This window comes from Helicoverpa zea, chromosome 7 (genome assembly GCF_022581195.2).
Source record: "Helicoverpa zea isolate HzStark_Cry1AcR chromosome 7, ilHelZeax1.1, whole genome shotgun sequence".
NCBI lineage: Eukaryota > Metazoa > Arthropoda > Insecta > Lepidoptera > Noctuidae > Helicoverpa > Helicoverpa zea.
In genome coordinates this window covers 4,107,426-4,131,124 of record NC_061458.1, presented here as the reverse complement: position 1 = coordinate 4,131,124, position 23,699 = coordinate 4,107,426, and the positions used below count along the sequence as shown (strand labels likewise).

Sequence of the window (23,699 nt, the reverse complement as noted above, 5' to 3'; positions counted from 1 at the left end):
ACAGCGAGCACGGTGCCAACTTACTGTGTGAACATAAAGTTTTATGAAAAATTTGGCTATTTGAGTGCCAATATGTCGGGCCGGGTCTTATGCAGTGCTTTGTGCTCTTAAAGCGAATATATGCCAAAACTTACTGCAGCTACTAAAATATAATTGTTTTTGTATATTTGCAAAATACACCCACAACAAACGTTATATTCAAAATGGTAACGGGAAGAGGAGAACTATAATATTGAAAAAGATTTCTATTTGTCCGAAACAGTTTGAATCGGTTCGTAGAAATAGGAATGGACATGTCGACCGGCCACCGCAACTTTGCGTACATAATGTAGTTGTCAAACGTCCTAGTTGGGCCAGTACCGCACATTTTCATACTAACCGGAACTGCCGCTAACGACTGCTATTTCAACATTGAACTTTAACGGTTGGCTTGTCATACTCATAATGAACTATTTTGCTCGTCCTTTTGGACATCCACAAATTGTAATTGAATATCAGAATAATATTCAAATTAATTTTCCCATATGAGCAGGTTCTCGGTACTGGTGCCTGAATGAAAGGAAATCGAAATCACGGAACTATTAAAAGGTAAGTATAGTCACTATGAACTCGATATATCACAATAGCAATTGGTTCGCAACCGCTCCGTCAGAACACTAATTCGAACTAAATCATATTCGATTTAATTCAAACTCCTAGATGTCGGAGGAAGCAAGCTTATTAGGATTGCGGCTTTCTGTATTCTGAGATATTGATCACATGTTCCCTTGCATCGAATACTATGTGGAATTCATTTGGGATTTCTGATAGCTATCTGTTTGATTTACCGTTTTGGAATATCTATATCGGGACTGCAAGCCTACTTTCACTAGCAAAACTGCTTGAAAGGAACTGAATTAGTTGTAGCTAAGGATTAATTGTGTAAAGCAATACATACATGGAAATGCACAAATGTAATATAATACCTAGAAGCCGAAATCATTTATTTTACTACAGCGACCTTTTTTCAGAACTCCAACGACTTTAGTAAAAATAAAACAAATTATTTACATATTACAAACCATTGCTTAAACCATAGTTTTTAAAGTTTAATGAATTAACTATTTAATGGGCCCTTAATGCTAAATATCACAAACAATTACTTTATAAGTTTAAAAACAACATAGGTACCTATATTTACTTCTAATACAGTACATTTACCGGATTTTCACAAACAAACTACTTCATTAGGTACGCTTAGTGAAATCGATCGTAGTTACTCGTATTTCACATTGATTAATCGGATCGTGATTTAATCAAAATCGGTAAAACGAATTTTCATTACAAAAACGGGGGCACGTGTTGACTGACAAAAAACGAATGATCTTTTTTTTAATATCGAAAGGGTAATAAGTCATGGTGATACGCATTTATTTGGACCATGACCGTTTAGAAGGACGTTTTATGTTTTGTATCAAATCACGATCCGTTGGAGTAAACCCAAGTTACTTTTAGGTACACAAGCTTCAAGTCTGTAGAACATACCGCCCATAATATAACTTCTTAACGTCTTATTCGATATACAGGTTCAGAAGAAACTTAGATCTTCTAGAAGGAACTTGTGTACGGAATGTCATATAATTAAATCCATCAAGCTCTTAAATGATACGCAATTTGGCAAGGTAGAGGTATGGATATTGTCGGAATTTCATAATAAATATTTTCCTAAAATATTATGGACGGACCTTCCACGACGTTTTACCTACGTTACGGACTAAAGGTGCTATAGGTGCCAATAGACTCATACGTTTCTCTAAGAAGGTTGGTGAGCTAGTTCAATCTACCTATTTATCATCTACAATAAATAACAGATCAACAATAAAACGTCACATTAAAATACAAATACATAATTATAATCACTACACAACACTGGCTCTACTAATACTTACACTTATTGTATTTTAACGTAAGCTTAGAGAGACACTTAATACTAATGGTATTGATGAAGTGACTTTGTCTACATAGATGACATTTTGGTAACAGTAGGTAACTAAGTGAAAATAAATCGATGCATTTACCAGTAAAGAACAATCATACCTTACAGCAAATCTCTTTGAAGTCGATCTCGAAACATATCGTTAAACATTAAATGGCATCTTAAAGATTCCTGACACATAAAAAGTGTCTCCAGGTATTGGAAAACGAAATCTTTCAAAACATTGTCGAACAAGTCCCCTGTACAAAAGCAACAATTTTAATTCTAAGTTGTAATTAAAACACACTTCTAAGTATACACAAAAAGTTCCTCAAGCCAGTCGTACCGTCGCAGTTGATGACGGCTGCGACTGTCGTGTTCTTGTTTCCGGTCTTTTGTTGGCTGAAGTCGAACGACAGGTTAAAGTTATTAATTCTTCCATCATTGGTATTAGCATTGATTTGATTGGTGACGTTATTTTGTGTGAGCCAAGGAGTCCACACGTAGTTGTAGTTGGCAGGGTCGGCGGCTACATTGAGTCGGGGAGTCCCTCGTCTTTGCTGTGTGGCCCACAGACCCCTGAGTCGGCTGGTCAGCAACGTGGCAATTTTACCAGCTCGATTCCAAAGGTCGTGACTCTCCGAAGGGTCTCGACGTACGTTGAAAAGACAACCGCGAGCTGAAAAATTGAATTTTAGATTGTTAACTTCTATTATCTAAATAAATTAGGCTTTTCCCTGAGGCCTCATACAACTTTAACTAAATCAGATTATTTAATTCTTCGTAACGATTACAGGTAGATGAAGAAATAATACCGTCTTATTTTTTTGATACTAAACTACAAAATAATATAATATTATAGCTCCCTTCTATTAGAGCAAAATAATATATTTTTTAATTAAGACACATTTGAATCGGTTGAAGGTCCGAAACTATGTTTTATCTAGAAACCTAGTTACGACATGCGGGCTGCCAGCAACAGGACCCGCTATTTTCCTATGAACATGTTACTACTATACTGACTATATGTATACTGACTATTAAAATATACTTAATGCGTCATATTACGAATTCTGAGTATTTAATCAACTACAAATGAATGATCTTGATGAATAACGGATTCCCCGAAATCCCAATTCATTTAGAGACACATTTAGATTTAGGTACTTATATTTGTGCCCGTACTCGCTCTGTAGAAAATATCACACACATTTATGGTTTTTGAAAAAGAAGTTCTTAAAAATTATAACGAAATTTCTTTTAAATTGAAGCACTCAACGGAAGATTTCTATAGATGTCGTAAAAGACGATTAATGTCGTTTTCATGGCTGGGGATACTGCATCCACCATTTTGGTTTCAGAACTTACGGCCATGTGCAATAGCGTGGAACGTACTAAAATCTGTGATTTGCTTTTTAAAAATTGATATTCATTGTTCTGCACAAGTAAAGTTAAGGATTTTAAACAAATCTAAAGAGATTTTCTTACGTGAATAAATACAATTTTAAATAACTTACTAGGTGTAGGAACACAAGGTGTGGCATCTCTTACAGTGTCCTCTTGCTTAATAGTAGCCGCTTTCCTTGTACTTCTCACAGCATCAAAATCTAAATACAGTCCAACATCTTCAAAAGCTTTCGTCACTGAACAGGATAATAAAGAAGGATAATATTCGGGTGGAGTCTTTTTATTCGCCAATAGTTCTGATCCGTAATAACCGTTACTAACACCTGTGACGTTTCCTACCACAATTTTGTAATCCCCTGCTCTGTAGGCTGCCCATGAATTAGTACTGCTGTCTTCTACAGCTATTAAAACCTCACTACGTTTAGACGCTGAACTTTGTACTATGGACTCCCACTGACTCACTCCGTCTATACCAGTGGGTACTTTTCCTCCAGCGGCAGTTATTAAGGTCGGCAGCCAGTCAGAAATGTGCATCAACCCTTGCCAAACTCTAGGCCTGAGGGCAGATTGCCATATAAACGCTGGGACCCTCACTCCTCCCTCCCAAGGCGTATATTTCTTTCCCCTGAAGGGTAAGTTGACGCCCCAGTTTCTTAAGTCGCCGACCGTCGGCGCTCCATTGTCGGAAGCGAACACTATAATAGTATCGTCAAGAATTCCTCTATTTGAGAGAGCTTGAACTATTTTGCCGACGCTACGATCCACGTGTGTCACAATTTCTGGAAATAAAAATGTTAGAATTTAGTATTTGATACAAACGGACAAAGCCTTGGGACATACTCGCAAAGTATATCGGAAATCTGTTGAAGTAATATTAGAGAGACCACATGCTACATGCGCCGAGTAATTTATGAGAAGTAGCTCACGGATAATCAGAACTGAACTACACAATTAATACAATATTTAATTAAACAAAAGTTGAACCGTGTGATTCACTGGGCAAAGTTGTTACGTAGTCTCCTAGTGTATTCCAAAATCCCCTTGTACGGGGAACCCACTAAGCCGAAAGCCACATTCCGCAGCGAGCTTTCAAACAATACCTGGGAAATGCATATCGTGTGCCAGACCGGGTCTTCATCAGTCCGCACACGTAAAGCACGGATATTCCGTTACAAATTAAATACTTCCCAAACGAAATTCAAAAAACTAGAACAAGAATAAAGTTCTCAAATGATTTTATGGTTATTTCTTTACGTTAGCACCTAATAAGAAGGTAATTAAAGCTTTTAAATATGGATTCAAGAACAGTTGGCCGATTAGTTACAGCCTTGACTAACGAAGTTTGGTTCACTTCGTACCCGGATAGTTTGCTTTACTGTGTGCAATCGGTTTTATCTCTACTCATTGCTCTAACATACGTGAAGGAAAATATCTTTGGTTGTTCATCATACTTACGGAGCTCACATGGTGGATTACCGCATACATTGCCGCTTTTTACTTTGTTATGCAAAATATGTGTTGTGATTGATGACATTCATGTGTCCCAAAATTTTCGCCGAAAGGCAAGAATTATGTATAAAGAAATAGATTTATCGGTGCCTGTAACCCTTTTGAAACTATTTATTAAACAGGCGTAATTTTTTACCGTGGACGTATTTTACAGTGTAATATGTAGGAACAAATCAACCCGGGTTGAGGAGAACTGAGTCGAGGAGGTCGGATAGACAGATCGCTCCACGAAAACGAGCGGTGATGCCGTTCTCAGTTGCATCGAGTCGGAATGGAAGCCGACGCTAATATAGTTGGGTAAACGCTAGGCAGATTAATGTAATATAATTGAGTAAAGGCATATGACATAAGAACAACTCACCAGCATACAATCTTCTATCAGAGTTGGCGATGTGCTGGTGCTTGACGGCGGAATACAGCGGCGGCTGCAACGCTCCCCCGGCGTTGCCCGCGTGCGGCGCGTTGTGCGTCACGTGTAAGAACAGAGGCTGCGACGCGTTGTGATGGTGGATTACTGGAGAAATACACATATTAAGAACAAGAATAACCACTCAAAATCACTACATAGTATAAAACAAACAGTCAGTTGCACAAAGCTCCATTAAAATTAAAGTTTCATTAAATCTACGGCTCGCACTTTTTATCTTGGTTGACAAAGAAAGAGTCAGCAATAGATTGAAAGAAGCTTCAACTTTAATGGAGCTTTGTGCAACTGACGGTTTGTTTTTCTGACCCTATGTCCCGTTGGCCCTTTGAACGCTTAAATCTTCAAAACTACGCAAATGATTTTCATGCGGGTTTTTAATAGATAGAGTGATCAAAGAGGAAGGTTTATTTATATGTATTATGCACCTCATAACATACATTAAATAGTAGGAAAATACTATTATCCCGTGTGAAGCCGGAGCGGGTCGCTAGTACTTAATAATTTGGGTTACAACATTGGCTATAAATATGCATTAACTCACAATGAAAGAGCTAAAAACTAAGAGATAACTAAGAGAGCGATTTAATTTAAGCATTAGGTAATAATTTTGCTACTCGAATTGTGTCAATTAATTCTCAATATAGAAATCTATTACTTGAAACACTGTTGAGATAGCGCCTGTATACAAAGTTTCGTAAAATACTGTATCAGATATACTTAGAACAACATTTCAGTGAAGGGGTTCGAATAGAACGGCAATTCTATTCAGAATGCAAATATTCATTACGATGTCTAATATACAGGAAACTAAATACATACGCAAATATTCATTGATGAAACAAAAGTAACATGTTTAATTGGTTTTGTGGATATCATAATTATTTCCAAACTCAAACAATAGGATCGCAATTTTATTTTAAAAGTAGTTTTTGTTACATCCAATCAAAAATTGGATTGGATTGAGTAATGGACATTTGTATGATTGCAATAGGAAACCCGAGGCATGGGTTACATTGCAATCATGGAAGTACACTCCATACCTAAATGAGTATTGCAATAACCTTTACGCCACCATACTCAATTTAAAATACCAATTCAAGATGAAATCTTGCGCATTTCCATCGTTATTGAATGCATAAAGGCGGTTGCAACATGAGATAATACAAAACTTCACAACGGCATTGTAAACGAAACTACTGTACAAACTTACTTTTAACTGCTTTCTCGGTGAGTGCGTCCACAATGTACCGTTGTTCGAAATCTTGCGGTATTGCATCATCGTACAGATCTAGACCGAACATTAGTCGTCCATTTGGCCACTGCGAATAAATAACGATCTTGTAAATAAACATGCCGTTCCCGTAGCCGAAAACTTATAATTCGTTACCATTCCTAAAACAAATAGTGCTTAAAACCATTCACTTTGAAGTACTTTCATGCCTAACAAAACGTGACTGCATATCCGCATTGGTTGGCCTTTAGAATTTCATGGCTCGGTTACTGGGTCCACACTTAATTACCTGAATAAATGAACCTATTGTGAGAGTCAACAGGAGACGGTTTGCTTACCGTTTCGACTTTGTTGTAAGTGTAATAGTCGACGTAACCGCCTCGCATGCCGTAGTGATGATCGTAGCCTCGCGAGGTCGGAAGGTACTCCGGCTTGGACATCCCGACGTGCCACTTTCCCACAAGGTGAGTGGAGTAGCCCAAGTCCTTCAAGTACGATGGCAGAAGACGCTCAGTCAAAGGTATGCCTCGATCTTCAGAGTTGAATAGAGGCTGACCATGCATTCCTGTGTAAATAAAAATCATGCATGTTAACCGAATTCCGAATGAAATCTGGGTAAATCGTAATGTGTTCATTGACACAAAAATACTCATTGATTGTAACGAAAAGCCTTTTTCGAACGGCGATACTTTGTTTATTATATATATAGTTTATAACTTTTCATAAGGAATAGACGTATAAGAGCAAATAAGAGGTGAAAAACGAGTTGATTATTAAGTTCATGATAAATAATCACTTGCAAAATAGATGTCAAAGGCCTCATCTTAATGCTAACAAAACATTATTTAAGTGTACAATCAATTAAAAGTGAGTAATTATCGCCGCTAGCGGGCCGCACGCGATCTCGCGACAAATAGCCGCACACCGCGGCAATCACTGCATTGTCCATCAACAAACTCGAAATCATTATTTAAACAACTCAACCTTTAATCTTCGCAGCAAATAACAGTTATTTTAACATCAACTCTGTAAGCTTATCGACTTTTGACATTAACAACTAACCCGCGACTATGATTCTAAATCGGCGAGTAAAACATAATAATTATAACTCCCGATACAGTTTGTTTTCAAACACGATCCCTACCGCTGTCAAATTCCAAATTTACTTTATGACAATTGGTTTATTTAACCCATATTCAAAACCAGTAATTAAATAAACCCATTAATTATGCTTATTTGCATGTAGGTATAACATAACATAATTGGTTTAATTCATGCATAGATACTAATTAATCTGTGTGCTTAGCCAGGCTCTAAACACTAAAAGGAACCATTGTGTTATGCAGCAATTATACTTAACTGTTGGGCTAAATAAAACACGCTTGAAATTACATTCAGCTAAAATTCCAACACACATAAATCTTTTTAATTGAAAATGATTCAGCTGCCTGATAGTAATGACACAAAACGTGATTCTAAGGGGTCTAACACGTTGATTAAGTAAGTAAGTATTCAGACAAATTAGAAAAATATCAATTCCTTGTAAGGATGGTGTTCCCTTTCAGACCTTAACTAAGTAACTAGGTACATATATTAACATTTTAGTTTGTACTGGGGACTACGACAATAGAAAATAGGTAGATACAATACACAAATATTGAACTATTGAGTATCATGATTGCCATTGTTAAAGGATAAATTGAAAAGCCCCAAAACACAAACCCTCACACAATTAATATCGATTATGAATTTTATCAATTGTTTTGCTTTCAAAACCGGTGTAAACGACGTGTTATGAATAAAACAATTAAATTGTTATCGTATGCACGTGCACTGCAGCATGGCATAAAAAGTTACAGTATTAATTCATTGCCAAAAGCCCTAGTTTTGCGAAAGCATACCTACACAAAATTGCGTATATCACGGCCGAAGGTAAGCAACTCTCGTTTGGTCGTTTGCCTTCGACTGCATTACACTTTCTCGAAATGGGAATGAAATTCTTACATGCATAAATGTGCGATAGTAATTAGAGCAGCTGAAGTGATTATTGTAATGAGGGTACTTACCCAACCGCATGGGGTATTTCCCCGTGAGAAGTGCAGTGCGAGCTGGGGTGCAGATAGCTTCACTGTAGTATTGTTGTAATATTACACTGTGATACGCTAGGGCATCAATGTTTGGCGTCAGGATCTGATCTGAACCGTGGAAAGATACGTCATTCCAACCCTGTGAATGAAAAATAAATTGACAATATGTTTTCAATTTTCATAGATTAGCAGAGAACCCTTTCTTTCTTGGCATTGTGGAAATATGAAAGATAAATATTCTACACGATTATTAACTGAACAAAAACCCTGACCTACAGCCTCATGAATCAAGTGCTACGTTAGTTACGTAGTTAGTCAACTTTACCAGACCATTAACTTTTTGAAAGTGCTGAAATGTATGCAGCAAATGAATAATAATTATCAGTGACAGCTATCAACACTTTAATTCATGGCCAGTGAAAAACAAAACCTGGTTAATGGAATACAGATGATAATTAAATAAATAAATTGTTTCTTTTTAATCACTAGAGCGTGAAATTAATACTCCAAAAATGTTCGGTTTACGTAAATGCAACATCTAATTAAATTGTAATTTACAAAACATGTAAACAGCATTGAAAAACGTACGAAGCTCAAAATGAGAGTTGACAGCTAAGAATCTGAATCTAAATTAAATAATACAAGTTTCTGAAATTATAAACTGTTGAGTACCGATCTGATTCATAATCAATTTGTAAGCAAAGACAACAAACCTAAAACTACTTAATAGCTTAAAACATCTGTTAAATGTCAACCCCAGACTCAATAAAGGTTTAAAATACAGATAAACGGGTTCCTAAACGTTCGCCAATACAGAACAATAGGGTCGGCCGCAACCCGACATCCGACATGGAGCAATGTCGGTGTCACCGCCCAGTGTACTCAAGCAAATGCAGTTTTATCGACAACGAATATCGACACGATTTTGGTATTTAAAATACCGTTTTTGAAAAGTCACGCATTGAGATCTAGGGATAGATATTTTTTGTAAACAATGGGGTACTTATTACAGAAAATGTTCAATGCATAACAGGGTGCATTTAAGTATTCCGCCATTAAACTGGATCATAGATAACAATAAATTAATAGGATGCTGTCTCTATTCCAGGTGCTTGAGCCAGCCGTCAACGTATCGGCCCAACGACTGTCGGATCAGGTGCGGGTTATCCAGCGCAATCACAGACTGGACGACGCCGCACTTGATCGGCTGCGCTTAGAGATGCTGAGCAGCCCTATGGTCACCACCTCGTCACAGGCCGCAATGCCACCGCCACCTTCAGGCGGAGTCACGCCGCGGTCCAATCTCCTTGAACGGGATGAGGACGATAGGGTTGTAAACGGTAAGTACTCAGTGCAACGAACGTTTGGGGAGTGCTCTGGAAGATGCGATTCAGGAGTTTAGGTACTCACCCGTCGAAAACCGACCGCGACTACCTCGCCTGCCTATGCACAGACAGAATAGGGCATTGGTGTGTGCTCTGGATTCGCTGTTGGAAAAATATTTTGAAAACAGCGAAGACCTCCTTGATACACACTCAATTATGTATTGCGCGGCTGTTGCTGCATGTCGTGCTGCTAATGTCAAATTCCCTGACAGTAACAGAGCTACACGACTAAAATCAGCGGTACCAGCTTGGCAATGCAGGATTGAGCGTCGTATCGAGGGGGCCAGAGTACTCATTGGCAAACTATATTGCTTCAGGGAGGGTAATACCCGACCACGGGTGATGCGCTTTGTGAGGCGTGCATTCATGGGGACTGGACTCAGTCCTCATGATTATATGCCGCGTGTCACGGAGCGCATTGACTTCCTGAAGCAAAAAGTCTGTGCATGGGCGAGCCGTATTCGAAGGTATAAACGACGGGTAGAACTTGGGAGCAACCTGAGCAATGCGTGATGGACGGGAGCCGACCGGATGATGGTGCCACAAACATGTTTTGGCGCAACCTCTGGTCGACTCCCGTATTTCACGAGGAGGGTGACTGGACACGTGATCTTGAACGGGAGTGTGAACAAATACCAGAAATGGAGGAGGTAAATATTACCTCCTCCGACGTAGCCTGTGCAGTTCGTCCGAGGCAAAACTGGAAATCACCAGGACCGAATTTCTGGTTAAAGTGGCTGCAAAGTTCGCACCCCTGTTTAGCATCACAGTTTCAGTCATCCTTAGAAGCCGGGTCGCTCCCACAGTTTCTAACAACAGGAGTTACCCATCTGCTCTATAAATCAGGCAGTAGCGCGGAACCCAAAAATTATAGACCGATCACTTGTTTACCGTCGGTCTATAAACTTCTTACATCTATTTTGAGATTAAAAATAAACCAACATATTGAAAAATATTCAATTATGTCAGTTTCTCAAAATGGATGTAAGAAGGGGTCCCGTGCTACTAAGGAGCCGCTCCTCTCTGATATGGTCATCAGCCAACAGGTTCGGCGATCCCGAAAGAATTTGTCGACATGTTGGATAGATAGACTATAAGAAGGCCTACGACTCGGTCCCCCATACATGGCTTAAGAGGGTACTGGAGTCAGCGGCGGCCCTAGCGATTGCGAGGCTATGTGCGGCAGGTCTATGCGAGGCCCTTTGTCCTACGTGTAAAGTATGTGTTGCGAGAGTAGGTATTTTTTTTTTAACGACGTCAAAAATCATCAAATGACCCCTCCCGCTGTGGGTTAGCAGCGGCGAGGGAGTGTCAGACTCTTACTGACTAAAAACCATCGTGTTCCGTCGTAAGCCTTTCATGTGCCAGGGCCGCGGTATTTCTATCGAATAACCCGCAGCCCCGGCAGGCTTTGGCCCTACTGGACCCGCTGGGGTTGCTGACATCTCTTTGAGGAGCGCGTGGAACAACGCGCGCCGTCGACACGGGTCTGTCGTCTAAGCAGACAGAGGGACGATAAGCCACCCGAACTCACCGCCCACAGACCCACGCCTACGGTTGCCGGGAGTCATCTCGCGACACCCGGCGCCCATGGTGTCTACCTGGCCCAGTGCGGCGGCCGGGATGAGAGGTGCGGACTCTCTGGCGTTCCGCCTCCTCCTTCTCGAGCATGACCGCTTCACAGAAGGAGGCGACGGCATCCCATTCCCTCTCGCCCCGGACCATGGCCTGAACCAGGGCCGGACGCGAGAGGTCGCCGCCGCCTAAAACCTCGACGAGGACCCGGCGGTGCCCTTCCCACGCAGGGCACTCCTGGACTGTGTGGTCCACCGTGTCCTCGGGGCTGTCCGCACAGTGGTGACACCCGGGCAGGTACCTCCCGAAACAACCGTGTCCGGTGAGGACCTGCGTCATGCGGTACGTGAGGGCGCCGTGACTCCTCCCGAGCCACTCCTCAAAGAGGGGACTTACCGCCACTATGGTGGCGTGCCCTGCGAGAGTAGGTCTGGTGTTTTGATTTAGCTAAACGTCATGTTTGAGTAGAAATGCTCAAGTTAAACAAATTAATAAAATTTTATTTTTACTACAGTTTATATTTAAAGAATCAACGTCGTCAATCGAACGTCGTAAATAAGAAAGTTCATACGGAAACTAGGAGTTATTTTTTTGTTAATAAAAAGACTTAAAAGCGGCAAGCTACCTTCTAGGTTCGGCTAAAAAAGGATGAAAAAACAGAACAAGTGGAAAGTAAAGCACCTGCGAGCGGAGCGAGCGCGAAAATTTTTGAGTTTTGGGACAAAAGTACTCTAATCAAGTTAGAAGGAAAGGCATTGTCAAGTGAACAGCCGCGAGCGTAGCAAGCGCGAATTTTTTAAAATTGTTTGTTTAAGGACTTTCAAATTAAACTCGGAATTAAGCACAATTAAAAAGAATCCGTGACTGGATCGAGAGCCAGTTGTTTTTGTTACTTTGGTGTTGTTAAATTGAGGGCTCAAAAAGTAAACGCAGAATGAATAAGAAATAAAGAAAAAATGCACATTTTTTTTCTTGGACCAGATATAAATATTTTTTAATTATAAGTCTTTTTCGATTTCGATTTGAAGACCTATTTGGAGAAACCGAAGGGTTTGTATGTGCAATTATGGACGAAGTTATCCTGACGAATAACTACCGGAGGTACATACATAGAGGACCATATCACGTTGTACTGGGATCGATCTATCATCACTGACAGGACTATTGCAGCCAATAAGCCTGATATAGTGGTGATAGATCGATTAGCGCGCCGCGCGATGATAGTCGATGTCGCCGTCCCGCATGACGAGAACCTCGTGAAAGCTGAGAAAGAGAAACAAATAAAATATCTTGACTTCGCACACGAGGTTGACGCCATGTGGGATGTCGACACGGCTGTTATTGTGCCGATTGTCATTACGGCCAATGGTCTAATAGCCAAGAGCCTCGACCAACACCTCAGGAGGCTCTCGTCTCGTCGTCTCGTCTCGGCTGGATCAAGGGATTGATTCAGAAGGCAGTACTCCTTGATACGGCGCGTATTGTGAGGAGGTTTCTGTCTCTGGGACCCTAACCACCGGTACCTTGGACCCTGTGCCTGATATCGGTGGCCATCTATTTTTTATATTTTTAAATGTTTTTTTTTTATTTTTATAATCTAATATCTATACATCTATACATATAATAAATCTGTAAAAAAACTTTGTCTGTACATTGAATATAATAAAAAAATTATAATTGAGTGGAGTTCAGAAACAGTAATCGAGCACAAATCCAAAAAAAAAAATCTGTCTGTTTGTCTGTATGTCTGTATGTCTGTATGTCTGTTTGTTTGTACACGCTAATCTTCGGAACTACTGGACGGATTTCAATGATTTTTTCTTTGTTGTATCGGTATAATGTCTGGGCAACATATAGGCTATAATTTATCTTCAAAACTTGAAGACCTGGTGCAGAACTGCAACAGATCAACAAAACTATAAGAGATACAAAAATGGTGCCATGGCAAAAATTGTTCCACGTGATGAGCATTCTCGGTTGAGAGAATAAATTTGAAGATCTGGAACACCTGATGTGGAACCCCAAGAGCCCAGCTACACTGTAGCATATACGGGTATGACGTTTTAGCAAAAGTTGTTCTATCTGATAAGCACTCTCTGTTGACTTATAAAAAATGAAGATCTAAAACACCTGGTGTGGAACCCCAAGAGCCCAGCTACTCTGTAGCATATACGGGTATGACGTTTTAGCAAAAGTTGTTCTATCTGATAAGCACTCTCTATTGACTTATAAAAATTGAAGATCTGGAACACCTGATGTGGAACTTCAAGAGCCCAGTTACACAATAGCATACATAGGAATACCGTTTTAGCAAAAGTTGTTCAATCTGATGAGCACTCTCTGTTGACTTACAAAAATCGAAGATCTAAAACATCTCAAGTTGAACTCCAAGTGCCCTACTACACTTGAAATGACGTTTTAGCAAAAGTTGTTCGATCTGATGTATATTTTCTGTTGACTTATGAGAATCGAAGATCAGAAACAACTGATGTGGAAATGAAAGCTATCTCTAATTTCACTGTATAGTGATATAATAAGCTGGAAGTACCTCCAAGCAGTGAAGGCGGTAATAGTTTAGGACAGACTTTCAATGGTGATGGTATATCATCGTCAATTTTACTCTTTTACTACAAAACTTTATAGAATGAATGTTCGAGTTTTAATGCTATTTGAGTGTTGTATTCTTTTTCATTTATCTTCGTGACAGGGTAGCCTACTCAGTACCGCGGGGGGCGAGGGGGCAGTCAGCTAGATTTTAATTGATCAGGTATCTTCTTCACAATAAAACTATTACCATGGGTCGAATCTTTTCCAATGTTCTTAGGGAGAGAATCATAAGATCCCAAAGATATACCGAAGAGCGTTTGGAAGGACTTGATGCTGTTCGAGAACATCAGTCTGCTACTTGCTCCGAGGAAATCTCATCGGATCGCGAAGCGCGCTTCCGTCATTGGCATATTTACGCATCTACATCCATATGTCTAGAGAACTTCTCAAGTAAAGAATATGCTACTCATTGTCTCGCGAGTCGGACACGTTTACTGATACAAATTATACAAAATAAGCATGGTGAATCAAAGAAAGTAATAGTCCGTCTTTTAGATAACCCTAAAATAATGGACAAGTATTGTTTTTTTTTCTTTCACAAACAAAGAACAAGGAAGATACAAAACGCTTGAATTTTGTATTAAGTCACTTCTTAGCACAAATTTTACATAGACGTGACATCACGAGCTCTCCGACTTTGTTGCGTTAAATCTCATTGTTATTATTGTTATTACTTCAAGAGCCTTTTCCCCAACTATGTTAAGGTCGGCTTCGATGCAACTGAGTACACAACAAGAAACGACAAGAAACGACTGCCTATCGGACCTCCACAACCCGGTTACACGCTCAACCCAATACCTCTTGGTAAAACTGGTCACACTTACTGGCTTCTGACTGCCCATAACGACTGCCAAGGATGTTCATTGACAGCCGGGACACACTAGAAATGACAGCTCCTCCAAAAACCGGTCATTGGTGTCCAAAATATTCTAAGAAAGTACATACGAACTAAGAAAAGTTGCATTAGCAAGTACTTGCCAGACCTGTAATCGCAGTCACACACTCATACTTGAGAGATTGGTTCTCTAAACACTAGGTCACCACTACTTTGTTATTTAAGGGTCCGTTCAGAAAAACCACTTAAATGCGGACTAATTAGAATCACTACTTTTATCCCTATGGTCACGCCTATTGCGCTTTAGTTCTTAGCGTTTTGTTTAGTCTGCTGTGCTTTTGCCGTTGACGTACAAAAGTTAAATATATAGAACGTTTCGAATGATTTTGCGTATTCCGTTGTTTTCCCGTCAACGGGCCCTTTAAATTCAACATCAGACGATTCAGATCTTTGATTTTGCTAACCCCGTAGTCGCTGGTATAAGGGACAGGATCCGCGTACGAAGTCGCGGGCAGAAGCTAGTTTAAAAATATAAATGATATGTTGAAAGACTAAATAGAATAAAATCTGACCACTAAATGGGTAATAACCAAAAACCTAACAACTAAATGGGTTTTCATAAGGAACTACAAATTGTTTCCATAAATAAAACCTCGCATTGCTATTCAAGTAGGTACCAAGTTTATCTTAAATTAATATTTATTAGCGGAATTGTGAACTTGAACTAAATATTCAAAGAGTAAAAAATAAAAGTATGAATTATTCTAAGGAGTTCGTCACAAATTCCCGCTATTGTGTTCTCTAGAAAAAAAATAAAATATTCTGAGCATAAGTAAAATATGTTTAACGGCGACTTGTTTACAATTTTCTATTCTCTGTTGTTAAGTTAGTGGAAATTTCTAACGGAACTTCATGGATTTAAATTATTAAGGAAGAGTTAAAGTAACATGAATGATAAAGTTGATGGAATAATTAAAATTGTATAATAGTACTCGTAATTCGAAGTGCATTTTTGCGACCAACTTTTTTGCAACTTTTTCCCTGAAATGGCTAAATGTTGATCGCAACAAGTAAAATATTTTGCTAGCTAAAAGCCTTATTTATTAACATGGGTCCGGTAAACGTAAGGTTTCTTGCTACTAACTTTTTTTCCGCTGAGAGAAAATTTTTAATTAAAATAAACGATTTATTTTACACCCAATTCCCTTTATTGTTATTCAAACTAGTAATTTGAAGTGCAAACAAATTGATTAAACACTTGTTCAACGGGTTCATAATAATGCAAATTTTACATACAATGGTCATGTAATTACAGTGTTACTTTTATTAATACCTTTGTATGTTATTCCTACGGTGAATGGTTTCAAATAGCATTTGTATAATCGTAAATCGGTATGAAATTGTAATTCGGGCCACTAGATGATTACAGACACGTAACTCGGTGTGGGATGATGAAAATGTGATTATTATAATAGATTTGGTAGTTTAATCTTACCTACTTCCATATAATGACATTGTACAAAGTTTTCTGAATATTATTCTAACAACATTATCCTGAATTTATCAAAAGTGCAAATATCACGTTATCTATCACTAAAAGACATAATACTAAGTAGTTTAAACAAAAAACATTATTTAATATCGGCAAAAACTTTAATTTGCTGACAAAGTATATAAAACAGGAAGCAACTAACTCGAAAAATGTTTTATGAACTTTTTGCATTGTCACAATTAGCGTAACATTCGATTAGGGCGGTTGAAAATGTAATTGTTTTGACTTTGTTCTCCGTAATCGTTGGCACTAAGGACGTACTTGGCAATGAAAAGTAATTAATTACAAGGCTAAGAAGCCAATCAATATAAGAAGAAAAAGTACGACTGAAAATTCAAGAGTAACAGCTGACTTATCAATCCTTCCCATCTTCAGGGAAGTCCCAGAAGAACAAATACATTCTTAAACTGTGACGTTATAACATTTACTTACTCGCTTTTTTAATAACTCTCATGATAACACTAAAAATATCCAAGTAATGCTATACTAGAGCTAAACAATAACTCATTCAAAACATAATACCTGCATTTATGTAAATGTAAGATTGTTACCAAATTTGTTTTAAGATTATATCGTATTGCTATTCATCTATTCTTTGTAAGATTGCAGAAAACCAATAGCATATTATATTCTAATGAAAACACAAACAAAACACATTCTAAACTCACCACGGGCCATCAGTGAGAAAAATGTTTAGTTCAACAGTTATATTAATATTTTATAAGCTTCAAAATAAGAAAATAAAAAAGTTTAAAGAAATGCATGTACCATATCATCGACCATGATGAACACGATGTGTGATGGCCCTTGTCGATATCCTGATATCATTGTTGTTACCACTGTCAGGATGATCCACCACTGTTTCCTGAAAAGAAAATTAATAACACTTATTCCACATTTTCGCATTGAAACACATAGAATTGCAGCTTTATCTGGCTGCATCTTTCGAAAAGCCTACTTATTTCTTGAAGGCGATGAAGATTTGATAAATAAAAAACTTCTTTTTTTGGCGTTCTTTTATGTCTTTTTAAAAATCTGATCTATGATAACGGAAGCTAAAGTAGAGTTAGAGTACGTAACATTTAGTCGTCCGATAGTTGGTTTGGGCTCATAAATCAGTATGAACATAAGTGGAAGTACACACGTAACAACGATCAGGTATTTATCCGGTATCAGATCGACTATATGCTTTGATCGAATTCACGATTTTCAAAAAAATATTTTTTCCAACCACCGAGGCAACAGTCGCCGGTCGACTGTTTAGTCTGCAGTTTACGATATGCTTAATGTTTTTACCTACTCTTCCTATATCTCCCATATTATCAATCAAAACAGTATTCAAGATAAAATAAAATATAATTAAACAATAGTGATAGAAAAAGTAAACACAAACATAACATGAGATAATTCCTTCACGATGCTGCACTAAAATCGCGTGAGGAGACTAGAGTGTTATATACATACATATAGTACGTAGGTATTGTCTCCTACTTTTCTCAAAATTTTAATAAATCGACTATGTAAACACAGAAAATTTATAGATTCGGCCGGAAGGTATTAATAGTAACTGAGTTATTAATGATTTCATATCTCGTTAAGTTCATTTATTTTCCAAGCTGTGTATTTTTAGAGGATAATCAAAATTATATTCTTGATTGGATTTTTAGTGTTAGGCATTATGACAAATGGCTAAATTGGAAACAATTAGAAATGCTTTTATATTTTCATTTTTTTAATGTGGCCTTAATCATGTATTGTGCAAGGCAGTATAAAAGTAATCCGCAATAAATAAACAATTCCATGATTATTTAACACACACAAATCATTGAACTTATTTCCTAACAAAAAAAATCCTACAATAGGAATAATATTTTGTGATGAAGATATAAAAATGAATCAAATGCGGAATTTTAGCCTAACCTGTTTAAAGTTTCCTCGAGTTTATTTTGTGATTCTGATGCCTTGTAGGTTTATATGAAAACAACAGTAAATTATGAAGCCAAATAGTTAATTAAAGAGCAGTTATCATGTTTAACCAACTGTGTTAAAGCAGATGCCTATACATAATTCTAATACCTTTTTACAAATACCCAAAAAGTTTGTTTTCACACAGTTTTACATGTCTTTGTGTAATATGTATTAATTCCAGAGCCGGTTTTCCAAATTGCTGTATACACGTAATATAAGTTAGGTATACAAACCCAACACGAGCATATTAGATAATCAAAAATAATAAGAGTTTTCTATACTAAAGATGTTTATGTATGAACCATAGCACAACACAAAAGCTGCAGTAAGATGCGTGTTGAACTACTCTGTATATCATTATTAATTTATGTATTTACATTGATACAACAAGGCGTGCATGTAGTTTGATTGATATCCCAGCGTAATTGCATTATTTAGGATAATGTTTTAAGGTTCCATGTAAGAAGTGGATCCAATCATAAGAGCTTCCATAAATAAATCCAACCTATTCATCCTGAACTTTTATGGGATCACGTTGGTACCTATCGTTAATTTTGTTACAGTCCTATTAATTTCACTAACAAAAGTGTGCAAACCCCCTATTTAAATATCCTGTGGAGGTATTTATTAATCGTTACGTAGACAAGGTAACAAAATGACACAAAAAAGACATGTTTTTCCCCTATCGGAAAACTGCATAAAAAGTTGAGTTTACCTTGTTTGTGCAGTATTTGATACCTATAAAGACCTTCTACCTTTACATTGATGGACAGAGCTAAAATAGCACGTACCTAACAGGAAAAATATTGTTAAAGTACCCAAAGGAGTCCTTTGAGTGAGCTTCATCTGAATATACACTGACTGACTGTCTGATTCGTCCTCATCATCTGCCTAGCCTTTTCCCAACTGTGTTGGGGTTGGTGTCTAGTCTGTCTGAAATAGTTTATACACATCTTCTAACGTTTCATACAAACATTACAAATTAAAGTCTGTTTGTAATATTTTCCGAACATTTTTCAATTCATATTCATGTCTCATACAACTGGCTCATAAACTTGTTTGCTACATTATTGTGACATAATTTAATTTAAAACCGGTAAATATGATTAACTTGCCAATGATTTACTGTAATTCAAGGCCTGAAAGTGGCATCCTCGTTCTGTACAATGAACGGAACCTTATAGATGCGAACAAGAGCACATCGCACTTGACCGAGTTTTCTTTGTTTCTGCAAATTGCTTCATTATGTTTGCCGGTGATCCGTCCTAATAATGATAGCAAGACAATCTTGATACTTTGTAAAAAGCCTGGAATTAATGGAGGCTAAAGATATTTGCTTGCATGCAACAATGTAGATCGAGGTTCTTTAACGATCTTAGAGCGTGAGAACAGAAGGCCTTGGCAGAGAAATTGTTCGTTAATTCTGTTATATTTGATTCAGTCGAAGTTAACATAAAAAAGTTAGCTAATATGAATAAAAATTATCTCCCATTATGTATAAAATGTCTAGCTATTCGAAACAATATTTAGTATCTAACAGTTATACCACCATTTTGCCACCTAGACTAAAATGAATTCAAAGAACCTACTGCTATCCACCGGAACCTAATGCTAGCGACATTCAACTCATTACATTTTGCCCGACTTAGGAAGCGAACGCGGGACGTCATGCTGAGCTTCTACTAAACGCTAATAAGCTTGCCATATCAAATACAAATAACAAATAATCATACTTAGTATAACTGAAAAATAAATGTGAAATGGAAGAGCTCAGTATCAAAGTACGTAACAGTCCTAATGGCGTTAATGGACTATTTTTCTGCTTTAATTAAAAATAATAAGCTAGATACAGTTATTTAATCTAGGCGCGAATCCATATCAATGTTTTTAGCACTGAAAACGTTAAATAAATTAAATATAAAAATAAAACTTACCAGCTCATATTATTTCTTATTATTTCAAACATATTGATTTGAATTATGTATCGTCAACTGAACAGCACTAGCACACACCAGTTTGTATATGTATAAACAATTCACAATAATAAGATTTTGAACACCGCGCCAAACCGTACATCGAAACTTAGTATAAGTACGTATAGAGGTCTATTCTCCACGAGCGCTCAACTTGTACAAACCTCTGAAACCAAGGGAAAGCTGTATTCTATTGTAAATTACTTAAAGGCGCTATAGATTCATTTCTGAAGGTCATATTTACATACACTCATGAGAACCACGTGTTTTTACAAAAAAATATCTTCAATATTATCACTTATCATTTAAAATCACAATTATAATTAAATCTTAGGAAATTGTACCGGAAAATGTCATGTAATACTATTTCTGAAATATCGATTAGTTATATTACTGTAACATTAGTCATTACGTGGCCAGATCACAATGCTATTGTTGGTATATCTAAATGGGTTTCAGAAAAATCTTACGTAAGAAAACTTTATTACAACATTTTAATTACAATATTAAATTGCATCATTATAAACTGTATTTGATATATCTGCCAAGAGGCAAAATGTCATCACTTTTTCCATAAATTAAAAAGATCTACTTTTTATGAACTTAGTTTGAGTTTTAATGAGGTTTTCATTAAAAACTAATCCCAGGAACCCATTCCCGATTAATTCTACAAAGGACTTCGAAATCGAATCGGTCCTCTATCAAGATTGCAGTTATCGGATTTCTTGATATTCATGATTAAGAAAATTGCATTTGCTGCACCCGGGAAACTATTAATAATGTCAGGACATAATGGCAGGACACCTTTTCACACTCGGTCGGTTAGCCCCATGCTAAGTTATTAATTAACTTGTGTTATGGGTGCTAACACAACTGATAAATTACATATATACATATTTATTAATACATATTGTAACACCCAGACCACGGCCAACAAGCATGCTCATCACACAAATTATATTGAATATCATGCGCACATTGCGTCACATACTGCTAATCTACCCCATCTTTTCAAGTACACCAGTTCAAATTAGGCAACGTCAAACTCACCAGTAACCCACCACACCTGACTGGAATAATAAATCAATAATTAGGACGCCAAAACTACGTAATTACGCAACAGATGTTTGGAAACATTATTAAAATAAACATTTAGTAAGGGTCAACGCAACAAAGCGACACTTCAAAGTTAATTCAACATAGGACTGACTGTAGAAAGGCTTCCGAGAGCCACATTAACATAATATTAATGTGACATGCATGTGAAAGGCTATAAAATAAACACATACGTACGTATAAAATGACTCATGTATTTTGAAGAGAAAAACAAAACAATAGAAAAATAACAAAAAAGGAAATAATAAAATACTTCGTTAGAAACATCGAACATTTATAAATCATTGGTACATAATCAATACTTTAAGAGTCCGCTGCACAATAAAAGAATCAGAAAATCAGGTATTTAGCCGGTATTAGACCGACTGATAATTTTGATTGGAATCAAAATATTCATTGGATCAACTGTTGACCTATTGTGTAGTGTGCAGTGTGCGAGAGCGCTAAAGGTATAACTACCTCGATTAGTTGAATAGGTAAATAATTTATATCTTCACAATCGTCTCAATAGTTCTGAAGATTTATACAATAGGTACCTATTTTTTAGACAATCTTTTAAAAATATACGTAACATTCTCACTGATTACCTTAATACTTAGATACTTATTCAAGATCATAATTTGCATTGTTAGGATTAACTTACACACACATAAATAACTAGAAGTGTAAAAAAAATGCGTGACCATGAATTCATTACCCTTCATGAAAAACATCAGATAAATCTTTAATATTTTCATAATACCTAAGACAATAAATAATTGTAGTGTTTTTGTAACAAGTAAAAAAAATAACAATGAAACATGAAAATATGAATTCATTGGAATTTACACAGAATACCTCAAGTACTATAGTATTTACCTAAGAGTTTATGATTTTCTTACACATGACATATCTACGCAAAAGTGCACGTTCAATATTGTATAAGCAAGCTGTAGTCTAGTTTCGAAAACGTAACTATTGTAAGCGCCCTTGCCCTACTAAACTTTTTCTGTTATTATCTCAAAGTACCAAATACTATGGCTTTAACATTTTTCTACTATTACATTACGTTAGTCGCTACGACAATCACCTTATCTCCCCTTTAGCATGGACACTGGACAACCGATATTGCGTGAGATCACGACACCCGTAATTAGAATTATTATACGAGAAAAGGTCAAGGCGTTCATAAATCTATCTAAGAAAGCACTGAAAATAGCTGAAATAGCTTACTTCAATAAATAAACATAATTTTAAAACAATAAATCGTAATAATATAATATGAAGACGTTTTTTATGATTATATTCCATTAAAACGAAGCCTGATTCATGTGATTCATGTTATGCAATAGCGATTGTTACCACTTTCAAGGAATTACAACTTTTATCATAACGAGGTTAAAACTCATTGGACGTATTCCAAACGAGTGTGGTTTCGGAACTTTCACCAAAAATGCGTTAATTATTTATTTTGTAAGGATTTCAAAAACATAACTTGTTTTTTTCGAAAGCTCATGGACCAACTCTACCTACCCAAAAAATGTTTTTTGCAAAATAAAATACTGAAAATGCAAAATGTTATTATTTATTCACACAGTTAAACAATATGTATGCGAATGATTCTTATCGATTTGATGTACACGTGGATCAGCATCACTAGCCTTATTTATGACTGGCAGATGAAATTTAATAAAACCTATAACGAGACAGATTAATGCACCACAGACTAATACGTTAGATTTTCCATATTTTAATGGTAACCAATAGTTAAAAACGATTTATCCTTTATGTACATCATTACTAACATTACTGTTAATTTAACCAACAACTTAGTCGACAAAACCAAAAAGGTAACCTAGTTTAAGTACAGAATACCTTGAATCTTCATTAATCTGAAGGATGTTATACAATAATTTGTATATCAAACAAAAAGCATCTTATCTGATACTTATTTTGAAATAATATTTGTTATTATTAACCCAAAAAACCAAACAATTAACATTAAGAGTAGGGAAAATCCTGCCACAGAATGTTAACATTTTTGCACTTCCGTCTTTGAAGGCAAAACTTACTTTCTGTTAAAAATAACCAAAC

At 36.9% G+C, this 23,699-nt stretch overlaps 1 protein-coding gene across 1 annotated transcript; it reads right to left on the bottom strand.

The window, feature by feature from the left end:
* Positions 1-1,045: 1,045 nt before the first annotated feature.
* Positions 1,046-20,601, bottom strand: LOC124632102 (arylsulfatase B-like). Its single transcript, XM_047166769.1, has 8 exons — positions 20,472-20,601; positions 17,338-17,434; positions 8,595-8,754; positions 6,867-7,093; positions 6,508-6,616; positions 5,232-5,384; positions 3,472-4,140; positions 1,046-2,633 (listed from the first exon to the last, which is right to left on the bottom strand). The coding sequence occupies exons 1-8, from the start codon at positions 20,501-20,503 to the stop codon at positions 2,251-2,253; spliced, it is 1,830 nt and encodes a 609-aa protein (XP_047022725.1). The 5' UTR covers positions 20,504-20,601; the 3' UTR covers positions 1,046-2,250.
* Between the last annotated feature and the right edge of the window lie 3,098 nt (positions 20,602-23,699).

Coding starts and splice junctions, on each gene's coding strand:
- LOC124632102 (XM_047166769.1), bottom strand. CDS start 20,503: ATGTTTGAAATAATAAGAAATAATATGAGCTG. Junction 8,755..17,337: donor TCATCATGGTCGATGATATG/GTACATGCATTT, acceptor TTTCATTCACAG/GGTTGGAATGACGTATCTTT. Junction 5,385..6,507: donor CACCGAGAAAGCAGTTAAAA/GTAAGTTTGTAC, acceptor GTATTTCTCCAG/TAATCCACCATCACAACGCG.